The sequence below is a fragment of the Coregonus clupeaformis genome, chromosome 40 (genome assembly GCF_020615455.1).
Source record: "Coregonus clupeaformis isolate EN_2021a chromosome 40, ASM2061545v1, whole genome shotgun sequence".
Classification (NCBI taxonomy): domain Eukaryota; kingdom Metazoa; phylum Chordata; class Actinopteri; order Salmoniformes; family Salmonidae; genus Coregonus; species Coregonus clupeaformis.
This window is the reverse complement of record NC_059231.1, coordinates 29,060,847-29,080,369: the sequence shown is the minus strand read 5'-3', so window position 1 is coordinate 29,080,369 and position 19,523 is coordinate 29,060,847. Positions and strand designations below refer to the sequence as shown.

General features: G+C 42.0%; 1 protein-coding gene across 3 annotated transcripts in view; it reads right to left on the bottom strand.

The window, feature by feature from the left end:
* nalcn (sodium leak channel, non-selective) overlaps positions 1–19,523 on the bottom strand; it is a 327,441-nt gene that overhangs the window by 88,824 nt on the left and 219,094 nt on the right. For all 3 annotated transcript variants that reach the window (XM_041863638.1, XM_041863654.1, XM_041863648.1), the window contains 3 exons: positions 8,732–8,868; positions 7,988–8,129; positions 7,634–7,707 (listed from right to left, as the gene is read on the bottom strand). In XM_041863638.1, coding sequence (XP_041719572.1) covers positions 7,634–7,707; positions 7,988–8,129; positions 8,732–8,868 — 353 coding nt within the window. The remainder of the gene's footprint in view (positions 1–7,633; positions 7,708–7,987; positions 8,130–8,731; positions 8,869–19,523) is intronic.

Here is a 19,523-nt window from a genome sequence, read left to right as displayed (position 1 = left end):
AGGGTTGCCGGTTCCAATCCCTGAACTGACAGGGAGAAATCTGCAGGGAGTGAGCTGGCACCCGGAGCGTTACCGACGTCAATATCCCATATACTTCATACCGCCATTGTGCACTTTACCCCTAAATGCTCCAGGGACACTCCCAGCCTGTGATGTGTGTCAGGTTGGGTACTTTGACTACAAAACATTAAGAATATCCATGAAAATGGACCTCTCTCCCTCCCCCCAGCAGTCAAACAGGCTATAAATCCAAAGCAGGCCCTGTTCACATTATCATTCTATATTAGTTACTCTGGCGATGAGGACATCCTGTTTATGTGAGGTAATTGCAGAGTCATGTTCCAGAACCAATCTAATGACTTACTGGACTTCAGCAGCGTGTGAGTCTGTGTGTCTGTGTGTGCTCGTGCGTGTGAGTGAGAGAGATAGAGAGAGAGAAAGAGCGAGAGAGAGAGGGTGGGCGGGCCAGACAATACATGTGATGACTTCAGATGTTGTGTCTGTTTGGCAGCTTAGGAGAAAGAGAGGAAAGAACACATCCACACACATACACACACACACACACAGTGTCGGAGACAGTCTAGTCTGGATAATCTACCGCCGTGCCAAGTCACTGGTGAATATGTCAGGAGTGTGTGTGTGTGGGTGTGTGTGTGCGTGTGAGTACACGCGCTTGTGTGTGTACAAGACCTGCGTTCTTGGCATATATGGTGTTGGACACTGAGGATGGAGCACTCTTTCAGTGGTTGGCCCTCAAAGTATCCACTCAGCATACGCTGTCTGGTACAAGCCATGTGTGTACATGGTTGTGTGCATGTTTGTGAAGGTAATACATGCCAGAGAAATAATGGCAATGCTCTGCTGTGTTTCCTATGCCTCAGTATTTAATTTGTAATATCAGTGGCTAAATCAGGCTTTTTAATTTGTGGGTCTCTCCTCAGGATGGGGGTCCTTTGGGAGAAGAACATCAGAGTACTACACTATTTCTCTATAATGGCAATTGATATTCAGAAAACCAGTGGAAATACACAAAAAAACATTTTTAAACACTTCCTTTAAAGATTGCATACATAAAGGAATTATTAACAGCATAGATTAGGCATTCACAGCACATTCATGAAGGTGTAATTGCCATTGATAAATACCTTTAAAGGAATACCACACTCCAGAAACACATGTCTATTAACGTTGAATGTTGATAAAAATGTGTTGTTTCACAGTCTAAAAGTAGTCTGTCTATGAAATCAGCAATGTTGTTCTATCTGCCCTTCCCCGAAAGACTAGACCATGTTTCTTCCTAAATGAAACATTGGTTCACAAAAATAATGTTCTCATAAATTAACGTTATTTAACATTGTACATAATAGGAATTTGCCATTTTGAGGGCAGTAACTCGCACATTTAACATTTGGGTTGTTATTATGAAGTATTTAGTGATGTCCTACACAGTTTGTGTAACTTTAAAATGTCATGTCTATTGACTGCAGTGGAGGCTCCTCAGAGGAGAAAGGGAGGACCATCCTACTCAGTCAATTTCATTATTTTTTATATTACATGTATTTACATGTCACCAAATAACTGATTAAAACACACTGTTTTGATTGCAATGAAGGTCTACAGTAGCCTCAACAACACTCTCTGGTGTAGCACCATGGTGTAGCTTGAGGACAGCTATTTTCTGTCCTCCTTTGGGTACATTGTCTTCAATACAAAATCTAGGAGGCTCATGGTTCTCACCCCTTCCATAGACTTAATTATGACGACTTCCGGAGGACGTCCTCCAATCTATCAGAGCTATTGCAGCATGAACTGACAAACGATCAGAGAATACATTTTGTTCTGAAAGGATAAGCTACAGCTAGCTAGCACTGCAGTGTACAAAATGTCTTGAGTAGTTGACTCAAAGAGAGAGAAAGACAATAGTTGAACAGTTTTGATCAGATTAATTTCCGTAAAAAATAAGGAGAAGCAGCAGAGAGAGAGAGCTAGATATATTTCATTTCATTTTTTTCAATTTCATTTTCACTTACTTAGCTAGCTAATGCAGCTAGCTAATTTAGCCTACTCAAACACCTGGCTCAAACAGAGAGGAATGTTATTTATGTTAGCTAGCTGGCTAAGGCTATCCAACACTGGAATTCTTCCAAGTCAAGGTACGTTTTCGGTTTTATTAATTTATTGCCACCGGGGCCCGCCGGTGTAACTGCTAAACTGCTTGCTGTACACTGTACTGCGTGATTATCGTGGGTTTACTAACGCGTTAGTTCTAGTATCTACACTACATTACCAAAATTATGTGGACACCTGCTCGTCGAACATCTCATTCCAAAATCATGGGCATGTGGAGTTGGTCCCCCCTTTGCTGCTATAACAGCCTCCACTCTTCTGGGAAGGCTTTCCACTAGATGTTGGAACATTGCTGCTTGGACTTGCTTCCATTCATCCACAAGAGCATTAGTAAGGTCAGGCACTGATGTTGGGCGATTAGGCCTGGCTCGCAGTCGGCGTTCATCCCAAAGGTGTTCGATGGGGTTGAGGTCAGGGCTCTGTGCAGGCCAGTCAAATTATTCCACACTGATCTCGACAAACCGTTTATGTATGGACCTCACTTTGTGCATGGGGGCACTGTCATGCTGAAAGGGCCTTCCCCAACAAACTGTTGCCACAAAGTTGGAAGAGTTTCCACTGCTCCAGAGTCCAATGGTAGCAAGCTTTACACCACTCCAGCCGACGCTTGGCATGGTGATCTTAGGCTTGTGTGCGGCTGCTCGGCCATGGAAATCCATTACAGGAAGCTCCCGAAGAACAGTTATTCTGCCGGCGTTGCTTCCAGAGGCAGTTTGGAACTCGGTAGTTAGTTTTGCAACTGAGGACAGATGATTTTTACCCGCTACACACTTCAGCACTAGGCGGTACCGTTCTGTGAGCTTGTGTGGCCTACCACTTTGAGGCTGAGCCGTTGTTGTTCCTAGACGTTTCCACTTCACAATAACAGCACTTACAGTTGACCAGGGCAGCTCTAGCAGGGCAAACATTTTATGAACTGACTTGTTGGAAAGGTGGCATACTATGACGGTGCCACGTTGAAAGTCACTGAGCTCTTCATTAAAGCTATTCTACTGCCAATGTTTGTCTATGGAGATTGCATGGCTGTGTGTTCAATTTTAGACACCTGTCAGCAATGGGTGTAGCTGAAATAGCCGAATCCACTAATTTGAAGGGGTGTCCACATACGTTTGTATACATAGTGTATGTTGACTATGACGTTAGCTAATATGGTGACAACAATGTAGGCTGTGTGTAGCGGTTAGCGGTTATGGTATGAAGGTTTGGCTTGGATAGTTTTTTTCGCCTGTTCACAGACCGCTGCATTGATGTCCACAAGCGAAGGGAAAAGGTGAGAGCAGGAGAGCGCGTAGATGTGAGAAGGAATTATACAATGAGCAAAGTGATGATGCTGTTTGTATGTGGCTGCTATGAAAGTGAACTGTGTGTGTGCGGGTGATCAGGGGTGTATTCATTCTGTCGATTCTGTTGAAAAAAAAATCTTAAACGGAAGCAAACGGAACAAAACGGGGATAGACCTACCTGAATTTTTCCAATAGAAACTCTTGTTTTGGAATATGAATGAAAGTCATCCAATATGCTGTAATAGAAATAAGGCCATGCTCATAAAAAATAAAAATAAAATATAATCTTCCCTAATCTTAAACGCCACTGATTGACTATTTAGTGATGAGCAAAACCGTAAATTGCTTCTCAGTGACATTTTGAAACCTGATCCCTGAGATGACTAATAAAATACATTATGGAGAGTCATTTTCAGCTATCTACAGTGTCTTGCAAATGTATTCAGACCCATTGGATTTCTTCACATGTAATTGTGTTACATAGTGGGATTAAAATTGATTTCATTGTAATTTTTGTCAACAATCTACCAAAATACTCTGTAATGTCAAAGAAAAATGTGTTTTGTTTTTTAAAGATGGATACATTTTAAATAAAATAAAGTAATTGCATAAGTATTAAGCTCACTTAGAAACACATTTGGCAGCAATTACAGCTGTGAGTCTTCTTGGGTAAGTCTTTAAGAGCTTTGCACACCTGGATTGTGCAATATTTGCAATTATTCTTTTAAGAATTCTTCAAGCTCTGTCAAGATGTTGGGGATCAAGGCTAGACAGCAATTTTCAAGTCTTGCCATAGTTTTTCAAACATTCACTGTATTTTTGGTAAGCAACTCCAGTGTAGATTTGGCCTTGTGTTTTAGTTTATTGTCCTGCTGAAAGGTGAATTCCTCTCCCAGTGCCTGGTGTAAAGCAGACTGAAGCAGGTTTTCCTCTAGGATTTTGCCTGTGCTTAGCTCTATTCCGTTTCTCTTTATCTTGAAAAACTCAAGCATACCCATACCTTGATGCAGCCATGCTTGGAAATAAGGAGGGAGTTACTCAGTGATGTGTTGGATTTGCCCCAAACATAGGGTTTTGCATTTAGGCAACAATGTGTATTCCTTTGCCATGTTTTTTTACTTTAGTGCCTTGTTGCATATAAGATGCATATTTTGTATATTTGTGTTCTTCTTTCATTTAGGTCATGATTGTGGAGTCACTACAATGTTGTTGATCCATCCTCAGTTCTCTCCCATCACAGCCATTGAACTCTGTAGCCATTTTAAAATCACCAATGGCCTCATGGTAACATCTCTGAGCAGTTTCATTCCTGTCTTGCAGCTCAGTTCAGAAGGATGACTGTATCTTTGAGGTGTCTGGGTGGCACCTCAAAGCATAAATATTAACCAGACCATGCTTAAATAAATATTCAATGTCTGTTATTGTTATCCATCTACCAATCACTGCCCTTTTTTATGAGGCTTTCGAAAATTGTAAAGGAATCCAAGGGGTCTGAATACTTTTGCAAGGCACTGTATACAGTATAACCCACCTGTAGTTTTCTGATCATATTGGATGTCCCTGCTATATGTTTCTCTGGTTGTCTTCGTCTAATAACATCTGTAAATATTTTAAATAGATGTACAAAAACCTACATAATGATATTCATAGTCAGCTTACTCCCATATTTTTATGTTGTTCAAGGCACAAACTCTCATGATTCCATTCGGCAAAAGCTCCATTGCACCCGTTCAAAATAGCCTATATTTTCATTGTGAATTACTTGTAAACTTCATACTTTTTATTAGTTCCAATAGGCCTACAGTGTTGTTGGATGGTTGCTTGGACAGTCGCTAAGGCTGTATTTGGCTGTTATTGTTGAAAACACATTATTTCAGATGCAGCAGGGTTAGCTGCTTAGCTAGCATTGCTAATGTTAGCACCAAAGATACAGGCTTCAATCATGAGAGACTTGGATTCCATAGTGATTTGCCTTTTCATTTCATAGTACATGTTGTGTTCTAACAGGAATACATGTTGTTTGGACTGTGGTTTAAAACAGTCACTAAGATGAAACTCGGCTGCAAATATACTAACAGCATAATAACTGGTTATAAAGTGGTGGAATTGTCTATTTCATTAGTGACAATTCCTGGAAATCATTCAACTTTTTTAAAAGAAAAACACTGAGGTTGAGAGGGCATGGTGCAGCACTTCTGTAAATTGACATATTTGTTAATGTTTTTTTCTTTCATAATAATTTTTTTTGTACATATTTGAGGTATATTCTGGCATTTTAATTTGTTAATTTATGTTTTTAATTTGTTCTTATTCTTTTCAGAAGCAGAAATATGTAATGGATCAAGGCTTCAATTAACAAAGGGCATGCAGACAAGCAAATTAGATTAAGGAAGAGAAAAAAATCACAACATTCCACCCTCTGCAAAATTGTGGACGTTGTTGGCACAGGGGCACTGGTTGTCCATGGATCTAGCAAGGTGATTCTTGACACTTCTAAAACTATACAGTATGCACTCAAGATTTGGAACGGGATGTTAGGGAAATAAATACACAGTGAGGGAAAAAATAATTTGATCCCCTGCTGATTTTGTACGTTTGCCCACTGACAAAGACATGATCAGTCTATAATTTTAATGGTAGGTTTATTTGAACAGTGAGAGACAGAATAACAACAAAAAAATCCAGAAAAACGCATGTCAAAAATGTTATACATTTATTTGCATTTTAATGAGGGAAATAAGAATTTGACCCCTCTGCAAAACATGACTTAGTACTTGGTGGCAAAACCCTTGTTGGCAATCACAGAGGTCAGACGTTTCTTGTAGTTGGCCACCAGGTTTGCACACATCTCAGGAGGGAATTTGTTCCATTCCTCTCTCCAAGTCATTAAGGTTTCGAGGCTGATGTTTGGCAACTCGAACCTTCAGCTCCCTCCACAAATTTTCTATGGGATTAAGGTCCGGAGCCTGGCTAGGCCACTCCAGGACCTTAATGTGCTTCTTCTTGAGCCACTCCTTTGTTGCCTTGGCCGTGTGTTTTGGGTCATTGTCATGCTGGAATACCCATCCACGACCCATTTTCAATGCCCTGGCTGAGGGAAGGAGGTTCTCACCCAAGATTTGACGATACATGGCCCCGTCCATCGTCCCTTTGATGCGGTGAAGTTGTCCTGTCCCCTTAGCAGAAAAACACCCCCAAAGCATAATGTTTCCACCTCCATGTTTGACGGTGGGGATGGTGTTCTTGGGGTCATAGGCAGCATTCCTCCTCCTCCAAACACGGCGAGTTGAGTTGATGTGAAAGAGCTCGATTTTGGTCTCATCTGACCACAACACTTTCACCCAGTTCTCCATCTGAATCATTCAGATGTTCATTGGCAAACTTCAGACGGGCCTGTATATGTGCTTTCTTGAGCGCTGTAGGATTCCAGTCCTTCACGGCATAGTGTGTTACTAATTGTTTTCTTGGTGACTATGGTCCCAGCTGCCTTGAGATCATTGACAAGATCCTCCCGTGTAGTTCTGGGCTGTTTCCTCACCGTTCTCATGATCATTGCAACTCCACGAGGTGAGATCTTGCCTGGAGCCCCAAGCCGAGGGAGATTGACAGTTATTTTGTGTTTCTTCCATTTGTGAATAATCACACCAACTGTTGTACCTTCTCACCAAGCTGCTTGGCGATGGTCATTCCAGCCTTGTGTAGGTCTACAATCTTGTCCCTGACATCCTTGGAGAGCTCTTTGGTCTTGGCCATGGTGGAGAGTTTGGAATCTGATTGATTGATTGCTTCTGTGGACAGGTGTATTATATACAGGTAGCAAGCTAAGATTAGGAGCACTCCCTTTAAGAGTGTGCTCCTAATCTCAGCTCGTTACCTGTATAAAAGACACCTGGGAGCCAGAAATCTTTCTGATTAAGAGGGGGTCAAATACTTATTTCCCTCATTAAAATGCAAATCAATTTATAACATTTTTGACATGCGTCTTTCTGGATTTTTTTGTTTGTGATTCTGTCTTTCACTGTTCAAATAAACCTACCATTAAAATTATAGACTGATAATTTCTTTGTCAGTGGGCAAACGTACAAAATCTGCAGGGGATCAAATACTTTTTTCCCTCACTGTATATATTTGGTATGACCTAACTGCCATAGTAGATCTGATGTTTCCGTCACATAAACAGACTTGTGGTGGCGGTGGCGTGGATATGAATCAATCATTCTTACCGGAGGATTTTATTGATAGTAGTTTCCTTCTCCAGGAGGTTGCGAGCTCTGATGCTGAATATTGACCTGCGGAGCTTTGTAGAACAGATGTTACAGACTAATTATCTGAGAAATATGACAAGTGTTATCAAATACAAAGACATTTAATCTAGCAGCAAGCAAACATCCCCGTATTATATTGATCATCCTTCAACCGTCAGATAAAATGTTGTGTTATCACTATGGTAAACATCTTTTTTTTTTTTTTTTTTGTGGGTGTGTATGAGAGGCAAACATATTGTGTGTACCTTCTGGCTTAAGGTCGATGTACTTGTTGTGGATGGTTGGAGTGTGTGTGCGTGTATGTGTGTGTACCTTCTGGTCGATATATTTGTTGTCTTCTATGGCTGATCGTTTGGAATGGTCACAGGAAGAGGAGGAGGCGGAAGGGAGGCGGCGGAACAGACAACTGGTGTCCTGCTGCTGCCGATCGATGAACTGCTTCATGAAACTCTCCCTGTCACACACACACACACACACACACAGAAACACATTCCGACTGACTGATTATTGTGACAAAGTGATGGGCTGGAGAGAGAGGGAGGCCTGCGAGAGGGTAGGGCCCAGCTGTGCACTAATCAGCTTATTAAACATGAAATTGATTACTTTATCATCATATCGCATCATCCTAAGAGGGTTTCAGGTTCAGTATTTCAACCTGTTAAAGTAGAAACAAGGCTTCTACTCTGAGGAAATGCCATAATTACATTCCTATACAGGGAGGCTGCTAGCTGCTATTATTGTGGTTCCAAAACATACCGAGAGGCTTTGTGGTGATACAGTATTTCAGAGAAACAAAATAGGAAGTGTTGGGGGCTATCTTAAACCAACTTGCCCTTTTCTGAGGGAGAGTGCCATGACAAACGAGAAGGATTGCATTATCGAGAAGGAACATGCAAGTAAGCATTTCATTGGATGATGTATACCATGTGTATCCCGTACATACGACTAATAAAACTTGAAACTATTCTTAAACTATCAAGAATGTGTTGACCTGAACCCAGATCAGAGAAGTTCTGTCCTTTCTTCTGCCCCCCTGATGTATCCCAGTTAGGGTACCTGATTCTGGGCACAGTGAAATCAGAGGGCAGCTTGGAGATCTTGACCATCTGGGGTCGATTAGGGAACTTCTCAAAGATCCTTAGACGTAGGGGCAGCTTCTCTTTGGTATCTGCGTTCGCCTCACTTTGCTTCAGCTATAGAGAGAGAGAGAGAGAGAATGGAAATAATATTTAGGGATGGAGAGGGGAAATAAGTAGACTTGGCATAGGTATAGAGAGAAGGAAAGTGGTCTGCAGAGAGGGAGAGAGTAGACTCAGCTACAGAGAGAGATTGACATCTCATTCAGCTCAGGAGAGAGGGATAGTGGAGAGAGGGATAGTGACTTTGCGGTAAAGGGAAAGAGGGATACAGTACACATCACTTTGTCATAGAGAGACAGAGAATTACACTTCACTTGGAGAGAAGGATTTACATTTTCTTATAGCTATTGTTTAGAGAAACGGAATGGTAGTTTCCAAAACGGTTGAGAAATACAATGATCCATGGGTAAGACAAAGGTGAGGGATGGGAACATAAATGTCTGGCTCTAGAGAGTGCTTTTAATCCAGTGTTATAGTCCCAGACTTGTCTCCTCTAATGACAGGTCCCAGATCTGGTCTTAGGTGACAATTAACCATATATCTTCCATTCCCCTGTCCCATACAGGCCTTTTCAGGTGACTGGTTTTAGATTATCACCATGATCACTCATAATTTCAGTGAGACCATAGATGTAAAACTATATAAACATTACTTTCTATCTCTATGAGTGAAATGCTGTCACAAAGGAGAAATTGTCTCATAAAAGACACTATCTTTATAGTCTGTATTTTATACTTCTATAATACTGTATCAACTCACATCATGTTTGGCAACTAGTAAGTGCCATTAATACACTATAGTGAGAATTTACATTTCACATGACTTTCATGAACTTGTATTAGCATATTATGGTGAAAATCAATGGTTGAAAAAAGGGAAAATATGGAAATAACAAAGGGAGGAGTAGGATTAAGTTCCCATAGACACTGATCTAAGGGCAGTTTTATATTTCATGTATAAGGTTCTGATTGGGGAAGGGTAAACTGATCCTAGATCTGTGGTTTGGGGCAACTTCTACCAAGAGTGGAATGTACTGTGGTGTCAGGGTGCAGTTCTACCTGTAGATGGCAGCCACACACACACAATACTTCTACAGCTTGGTAGTGTTTAACTTTGATGAACTGGGTGTTTTCAGGGAAGAGGGTTTTGGTTTGGGGCTGAGAACACACACACACACACACACACACACACACACACACACACACACACCACCTACAAACCAGTCTGTGAAAACCTACTTACGTTTGAAAAAAGAAGAATGAAGGAAGCAATGAAAAGGAAAAAGAAAAAACAGATTATATTGTAATGGCTTATGCAAGAAGCCGAACTGAACAAAATATGTATGCACACACAAGCCTGCACAAGGAAATACAGACCAGCCAAATAAAAATACATTACAAATGAATGGGGGAAATTATTTCAATAGAATTTAATTTAATTCCATAAGAGAGAAGCTGATTAAAATTCCATGGGTGGTATTCTTCTGTCTGGGAGACTGGAGGTCAAGTTTGGCTGGACGGTGAATGAGCGCTTATCATTCTGGGCAGAAAAACAGCAGCCACCACTGTCTCGTGTGTGTGTGTGTGTGTGTGCGCGTGCATGCGTGTGTCTATTTGTCTCTGCATGTCTGTCTATCAAACTGAAAGAGCCCCAGGTATAAAAATTTATATAAATGTAATGATAATCTGTCTATCCACCCTTTCTGTCTGACTGTAACTCGGTACTGTAAAATGTTTGTTTTGCTTTAGCCCTGCGGTTATTGCAGAATGTGTGTGTAACACACTGTGAGAAAAAAAATAAAAAAAGTAATGCAATGATAATTATTGGTTGGACACGCACGCATATGCACACAAAACAAAGATTTAATTCACAATAAGACTACCACAAGGTAAAGAGAGATAAAGACAGACAGAGGAAGTATTCCGATCCTCACGTTCACTGGTGTTTGGTGGTACTACCTGGTTTAGCATGGATCTAAGATAGGCTTCCATCAGGCTAAGAGAACCTATGGGGCTGGGAGCATAGAATTACATATTAAAATGTAATAGGATCTCTGTGGCTGGCAGTGTTTGAGCTAAAAGAGAATACCATTGATCCCTCTCATCAATACCTTGTCAAGAACGCAGGGGTGACTCCATACCTTCTCACTGTGCTACATATGGCCTGTACTGTACTGTATTGCAGATTCTGTAGAGTCTGCTCTAGTGAGGACTGAAAATGGGATATGTTATTGGTGAAAAGCCAGAACCAATGGCACCAACTACACAGACAATCACACACACAGTTGATTGACTTATTACTTGTGTAAATTCTGCCATATGTCACAAATTCAATGTCCAAAGAATGCTAAATTCCGTGACATGAGAACATACACTACATGACCAAAAGTATGTGGGCACTTGCTCATCGGAACATCTCATTCCAAAATCATTGCCATTAATATGGAGTTGGTCCCCACTTTGCTGCTATAACAGCCTCCACTCTTCTGGGAAAGTTTCCACTAGATGTTGGAATATTGCTGTGGGGACTTCCATTTAGCCACAAGAGCATTAGTGAGGTCGGGCACTGATGTTGGGCGATTAGGCCTGGCTTGCAGTCGGCGTTCCAATTCATCCCAAAGGTGTTCGATGGGTTTGAGGTCAGGGCTCTGTGCAGGCCGGTCAAGTTCTTCCACACCCATCTCGACAAACCATTTCTGTATGGACCTCGCTTTGTGCACGGGGGCATTGTCATGCTGAAACAGGAAAGGGTCTTCACCAAACTGTTGCCACAAAGTTGGAAGCTCAGAATCATCTAGAATCTAATTGTATTCTGTAGCGTTAAGATTTCCCTTCACTGGAACTAACGGGCATAACCCGAACCATGAAAAACAGCCCCAGACCATTATTCCTACAGTTGGCACTATGCATTTAGGCAGGTAGCGTTCTCCTGGCATCCACCAAACCCAGATTTGTCCGTCTGACTGCCAGATGGTGAAGCTTCATTCATCACTCAAGAGAACATGTTTCCACTGGTCCAGAGTCCAATGGTGGCGCACTTTACACCACTCCAGCCGACGCTTGGCATAGCACATGGTGATCTTAGGCTTGGGTTTGGCTGCTCAGCCATGGAATCCCATTTCATGAAGCTCCAGACGAACAGTTATTGTGCTGACATTGCTTCCAGAGACAGTTTGGAACTCTGTAAAAAGTGTTGAAACCGAGGACAGATGATTTTTACACGCTACGCACTTCAGAACTCGGCGGTCCCGTTCTGTGAGCTTGTGTGGCCTTCCACTTTCGCGGCTGAGCTGTTGTTGCTCCTAGACGTTTCCACTTCACAGTAAAAGCACTTACAGTTGACCGGGGTTTGACGAACTGACTTGTTGGAAAGGCGTCATCGTATGACGGTGCCACGTTGAAAGTCACTGAGCTCTTCAGTAAGGCCATTCTACTGCCAATATGTGTCTATGGAGATTGCATGGCTGTATGCTCAATTTTATACACCTGTCAGCAACGGGTGTGGCTGAAATAGCCAAATCCAGTAATTTGAAGGGATGTCCACATGCAGTATCAGTCAAAAGTTTGGACACACCTACGTATTCAAGGGTTTTTCTTTATTTTTACTATTTTCTACATTGTAGAATAATAGTGAAGACATCATACCTATGAAATAACACATATGGAATCATGTAGTAACCAAAAAAGTGGTTCCTAGAGGGTTGTTCAACAAACTTCTAAAAGTGGTCGAGTTTACGGAGGGAAACTTCCAGAAATGCTGCAGTCTTATGTAACAGTTCAGTACATTTTGGTGCACACACACAAGCAAGCACACACATACACACAGAGTGTATTGTTTCAAAATTGTTTTTTTTTGGAGCTCCCTGGTCCCGCAGACTTAATCAATGAGCCCAGCTCAGCGGGAGGTATAGAAGATTTATGGCTCGACACCCCTCTCTGCGCTAGCTTCCCATTACTGACACAGGAACTCTCTCTCTCTCTCTAATACATGGAGCTATAGCCACCAACATGCATCTGGTACACCTGGATCCTACTGTTGGGGAGGGGTGTCCATTCTGTGCTGAGTCTGAAACTCTGGCACATCTGTTTTTACATTGTCCCAGGTTGGTCGGGATGATTGACCTGATCACTAGTTGGTTCTCAGCTCTGGGAGAGGTTCTCTCTTCCCAATTGTTTATATTTGGACCAAAGTACAGGTTTAGACGGAGGGATGTAGTTATCTTACTTAACTTTGTGGAAGGGGCAGTTAAATTAGCAATTTGGAAGACACGAAAGAACAGTATTCGGGGACAGGGGTCTGTGGACATGGTGGGCATGCTGGAGGGGGTGTTGGCAGTGAGACTGAGGGTTGACTTTGCCTATTACAAACTGGTTAATAACACTGGCCTGTTTATGAGCATATGGGGTATTCAGAGGTTGTTGTGTTTAGTTACTGTGGAGGAAGATTTGATGTTTTTGTTTGTTTGAGTGTTTATTGTGTCGTGGGTTCCCAGACCCAATAAAGGTATTTTAAAACTCAAAACTCTCTCTCTCGCTCATATTTCTGCCCACCGTCTAAACTATGCGTAACTCTTATTGAGAGAGAGAGGTCCAACATGCACAATTAGAGGTATTATATCGTAGAGAGAGTTTTATGAGTTACCTAACTTGAGCACCGTGTTTTCTAATCTGTTTTTGTACTTTTTTGGTACAGCGGAATGGACCGACAATATAGGGTCTTTCCTTCTTGGAGGACCGCTTGCATTACAACTAGCTCTTCGAAACGGACTAAATTAGTGTCAGCCCACAGACCTGACAATCACTAGTCTAGCAGGAATGGCCTGTAAGTAAGATGGCAAAATGGGAAAAGCAATGACTGAGAGCTATGTACAGTGTCACACCATCTCATTCCAAATCCAGATAACATAGATTGTATCGTTGGCTTGGGTATGAATACTGTAATGTATTGTAGTGCTGTCAGAGGTTTGAATCCAACGTATAGGTACACAGAGGTTCACATGTACATAGAGGTCTTAGCAAAAGGTAAATCCCTATCTGCTAATGTAATGGACCTTCTGCTTGATCAATACCTGCAATCGATAACACACAAAATGTCCTGACTGACTACTTTCTCAGGCTCAAGTGGAGAGCACACACACTCGCACAATCCACTGCATATCGATTGCTGGCTTTACATGATCTCAACCTCAACCTCTCGTGGGGACAAGGCTTAGGGGTTAGGTTTAGGGCTAGGGTTACAATTAGGGTTAGGATTAGGGTTAAGGTTAGGGGTTAGGTTTAGGGGTTAGGTTTAGGGAAATAGGATTTTGAATATAAATACATTTTAGGTCCCCACAAGAATAGTAAAATATATGCTTTGTGTGCGGCTCTGTCGTAGCCGGCCGCGACCGGGAGACCCATGGGGCGGCGCACAATTGGCCCAGCGTCGTCCAAACAAGGGAAGGGAATGGGCGGCAGGGATGTAGCTCAGTTGGTAGAGCATGGCGTTTGCAACACCAGGGTTGTGGGTTCGATAAAATAATGTATGCGCTAACTGTAAGTCGCTCTGGATAAGAGCGTCTGCTAAATGACTAAAATGTAAATGTAAATGTGCGTTTGTGTGTAAATGACTGCCTCCTCTCATTGAAGCCACAAAGTTCAAGGCCAACTGTGGTACTGCAGGCATTGTTTGCAGAAAACAGGATCCCCCATTATAGTGAACGGGAAAATAGCAATTATCGTGGTCAATCTTCGTGTATCTAAAAAAAAAATCCTGAAGACAATCATGGTACCAATAATTGTTTCTATTACACCAGATGTACGTCCTTGAACTGATTATTTTTGAAATTGCACACAGAATAAATGTTTTTGTTGCTAATGTTAGCCTGCAGTACCCCGGTCAGCCTTCCACTTAACATACTCAATCAGAGGCGGCAGCACTGAGCTAGCCTGAAATGTCAATTTCTGGAGTAGCTGAAACTGTGCATGTTATGTATCCATTAGATGCCATCTTAACAAGAAATGTTGGCTTCAAATGTGCTATAGGCCTTTCTCTCGCGGGGGTCAAATTACAGAGGGACTTTCTGTCCGTTTTTTGGCACTACGGGCACAGATAGAACAAGGAGCTAGTTATACAAATATTTGCTTCAGGTGTCTTTCTTCGAAACTAAGCTAGAGCTGTTTTTATGCCCATTTTTCTATTGCCTACACTTGATGCTAGCTACCTAGCTAAGCTAACGTTTGCAAAGCCAGCTAGCTAGGTAGCTAAATATAACAAAAAAAGCTTAGATTGCTGCCAACAGTAAACATCATTCTTTATAGCTATAATAACTAACGTTAGCTAGCTAATGAGAAGCTGATCTCTGCTGGATGATTTCACGTTTAGCTCGTCTGAGTTTGTTGCTGTTAGCTAGCACATAGACTAGCAGTACTGTAGTAGTCAGACATGACATGAATTACCACCATAGTTGGACCCTTCATTTATTTTTGCACTTCACAATAAAGGTTTGAGAACAGTCAGCCCCCGAATGCTAGCTAGCTAATGTTAGCTTGCAAATCAGAGTTGAAACAAGCTAGCTAGCTAACGTGAGCTAGCAGGGATTTTAGCTAGCCAGGTCGTACTGAAAGCTAGCTACACACACACACACACACACAAACACACACACACACACACACACTCCAAGAGAATAATGTTGCTTCACAAATGACCCATCACACAAGAGCCAATAGAACATCCATACACAGCCACCACAAAAAGCTCCATGACTGACAACAAGGAGTCAGAACACTGGGTAAGCAATTCAGTGGTGAAACTAAGCATACAAAGAAGTAGAGCCAAAACAGAGAGAGAGAAATAAACTAGTGTGTAAAATCTAATCACAAATGTTAGTGTTAAACCAATCACAGATATCCACTGTTTAAAATGTACCTCATTGGATATTTCTCTCATAGTTTCCAGTTCCCAGCTGATTCTGTAAAGTATTAGGCTTAAGAGACAGTGAACTTTAAAACCAACAAGGGAACACATCGCTGTCTGTGTGCTTTATATCTTCACCAGGTAACAAGCCTCTATCAACCAAGCTGGGAGGAGATCCTCTGTGAATCAGTGTGATTTATGACATAGGAACTCACTTTGATCTATGTCTAAAATATAGTCCTATAGGAAAAGAGCAGTATTTCCCCTGTGTGTGTGTGTGTGTGCATTTTTTATCAAACAATTTACAGTGCCTTCAGAAGGTATTTTATCCACCTCCCGAATGGCACAGTTGTCTAAGGCACTGCATCGCAGTGCTAGCTGTGCCACTAGAGATCCTGGTTCGAATCCAGGCTCTGTCGTAGCCGGCCGTGACCGGGAGACCCATGGGGCGGCGCACAATTGGCCCAGCGTCGTCTAGGATAGGGGAGGGAATGGCCGGCAGGGATGTAGCTCAGTTGGTAGAGCATGGCGTTTGCAACACCAGGGTTGTGGGTTCGATTCCCACGGGGGTATGACAAATAAAAAAAAATTGTATGCACTCACTAACTGTAAGTCGCTCTGGATAAGAGCGTCTGCTAAATGACTGAAAATGTAAAAAATGTAATAGGTGCAATTCTTTGTTTGAAATTCACTGGTCGACTTAGGGACCTTACAGATAAATGTATGTGTGGGGTACAGAGATGAGGTAGTCATTCAAAAATCATGTTCATGCATCTTATTATGTGACTTTTTAAGCACATTTTCACTCTTGATCTATTTAGGCTTGCCATAACAAAGGGGTTGATTCCTTTTGACAAAAACATTTAAAAAACATAAGTCCACTTTGACATTATGGGGTATTGTGTGTACACCAGTGACAAACAAATAAAACATTAATCCATTTTCAATTCAGGCTGTAACACAACAAAATGTGTAAAAAGTCCAGGGGTGGGAATACTTTCTGGCACTGTATAGCTTCAATATAGCTCTGTCTATACATTTGTGAGTGGTTACCCCAGTCCCATCCCCCCAACAAGTGATGGGGTAGCCATTGGGCTGAAACCCAGACTCAGGACTGTGGCTTTAACCATAAAACAGCAAAACAACTGTATTTGCTTATTACCATTTTTATGTTCTTTGTAGCATACATGTAGATACCCTAATGCTGTATCCACATTACCATTTCATAACTGGTTCAAATTCGGCTCTGAATGTTCTGAGTTTATTTCTGTCTGATCCACAAGGCATTTCCTGGTAGTCTGGTATAGAGAGTGTGGTATTGAGGGGTTGGTTGTTTGGCAACAAAACCGTCGCATGCGCAACCATACTGCAAAACAGACTATTTTGGCTTAGATTGTTGACAACATGTAAGCTATATTTCGTCTCCAGTGTTTACTAGAAACATAAATACATTTGCACAATGAGCACTTGTTGTCTCTCAAATACATCGTTACAGTTGTTGGATAGCTAGCTAGCACATTTCTTGCCATATCAGCATTGACCTGAAATCAGTCAAAACACCTCAAAACAAGACATGATATCAAGAACAAGATGAAACGAGCCACTTCCCCACATGGCAGTTGCTTGTCATTCTTGCTAGCTATCTGGCCATCCAGAATCACAAAACACGCTGACTTATGCCCCATGGAAGCGTGCACATCGTTTTCATGACGTTATCAGCTAACCCATCTACAATGAACCACCCCTTTCTCTGGGTTGTGAATCTCTGTGTGAGTCCCAAATATCACCTTATTCCACATAGAGTGTTACTACCACATGGGCCCTGGTCAAAAGTAGTGCACTATAAGGGAATAGGGTGCCATTTGGGACTCAGCCTCTGTATTACTCAGAAGCCTCTCTGCCCAGAAGACAATGGCCACCTGATGAATGGCCATCCACCAATGTCTCTGATGCTGCCCACACACACAGCTGTAGCTCCTTTTGTGCTTCAGTTCATTTTCTTTATTCAATGTTACATAACCTGTATAAACCAGGCCCCATTCAAAAAGCTCCATGGTATCGGCAGAAATCTTCTTCCGCAATCAAATACATTTATACACAAACATGCACATGTGCACACTCTGTCTTTCTCTCTCTCTCACACACGCACACTCCATCACCTCTACTCCCTCTAAGCAGGAGGACAGTGTTGTTCTCAGGTAGCAGAGGTGCAGCGCTAAGTGGTCTGGGAGTTTACAGCCTGTACAACTCTACAAACATGGCTCATTACACACTCAATGAGTTGGAGAGGATGACCTCTCCTATCTGTGTGTGTGTGTGTGCCTGCTTGTATCGTCTGTGGGGTTTTACCAAAGAAAACGCAAGGTGACATTGAAGCGTTGAACATTTCTCCTCTCTGTTCTCCCTCTCCTCTGCTTTATTAGTTCAGGGCCCAAGTCACTGGGAAGGGAGGAGAGGCTCCCAATTTAATTCATAAATAATAGAATGTTCTCTGGGAAGCCATAATCCAATAACACATTTGAGCAAACTAAAGCCCCTCATACAAAATGCATACTTTCAGTATTGAGCAGTTTGCTGAGGTGAAAAAAGGTTTACTGGCGGGGAGAAAAATAATCACCAACACCCACAGCAAAAGGCAGAGGGATATAAGGGTGTGTCTGGATCAAGTGGTCTGTGGATAGAGGACAAATAGTTCCCCCTGTTGCCGGGGTGATGGAGATGTGCCTGCCATAGCTGTAGTACAGTGACCCCCCGTAGGGGCTACAGTGATACCCCCACCCTTCTCTTTTGTCTCTTTCCCTGTATCATATTTATTGTTCCTGTCATACTAGTCACCATATCACTGCTCTCTACTTATCTCCTCTGTCCATCCCTCTCTCTTCTATATTCCCCTTCCCTGCACATCCCTTTCTCCTCTTCTCACTCCCTCTTTCCTCCAGGGTCACTGACTAGCTCCAGATGTGTGTTTTAATGTTGAGACAAAAAGGGAAAGAAAAAAGAGCGACATGAAACAACTAAAACACACTTTTCCCCCTTGATCAGATGTTCTGCCACTCCTATGCTAAGAATACCAGGGGTTGCCTCTCTAATGGCACCCTTTATAGTGCACTACCTTTGACCAGACTTCACAGGGATCTTGTCAAAAGTATTGCACTATTTAGGAATTAGGGTGCCATTTCGGACGTTGCCTCTGACTGCCAGCCCAGACATTACTGATGAATTGGACGCAGCTAGCTCAATACAGTCGTGCCCCATCCCAGAGACCTCTTGCTCTCTCTCTCTAATAACCCTCCCTCCTTCTCGCTTTTCCCGTCACCCTCCTTTTCTAGCCCTCACTCTTTTTCTTCACCCCTTTCTCTATTCATCCCCGCCCTCCCTCTTTTCCTGCCCCCTCACCCTCTTTTTCTTCCCTGACCTTTTTCCTCTCTTTTTCAGGGTCCATTTTGGATTGTTAGACTTCTCTCACAGCTTTTGTTAACCTGATACCAGTATGGGGATTTCTGGGAGCAGTCATCCATCATTCTAGAACTGATACCCAGCCACACACTAGTGTTGTCGCGATACAAAGGTTTAATATCACAATACTCAATACCAAAATGATACATGGGCAAAAAACAAGGCATATTAGACAAAATCACAGAATGGCACTTGATCCAAACAGATAAACTCAGTTACTACTCTGTTCAATCGGTGGACATATTTTAAATTCATTAACATAAAATAAATGTATGCATTAATGAATCAATTATACAATCAACACTTTTGACAGAAGTACCGAACGTAAAATAAAAAAAAAATAAAAATAACATTTTTCA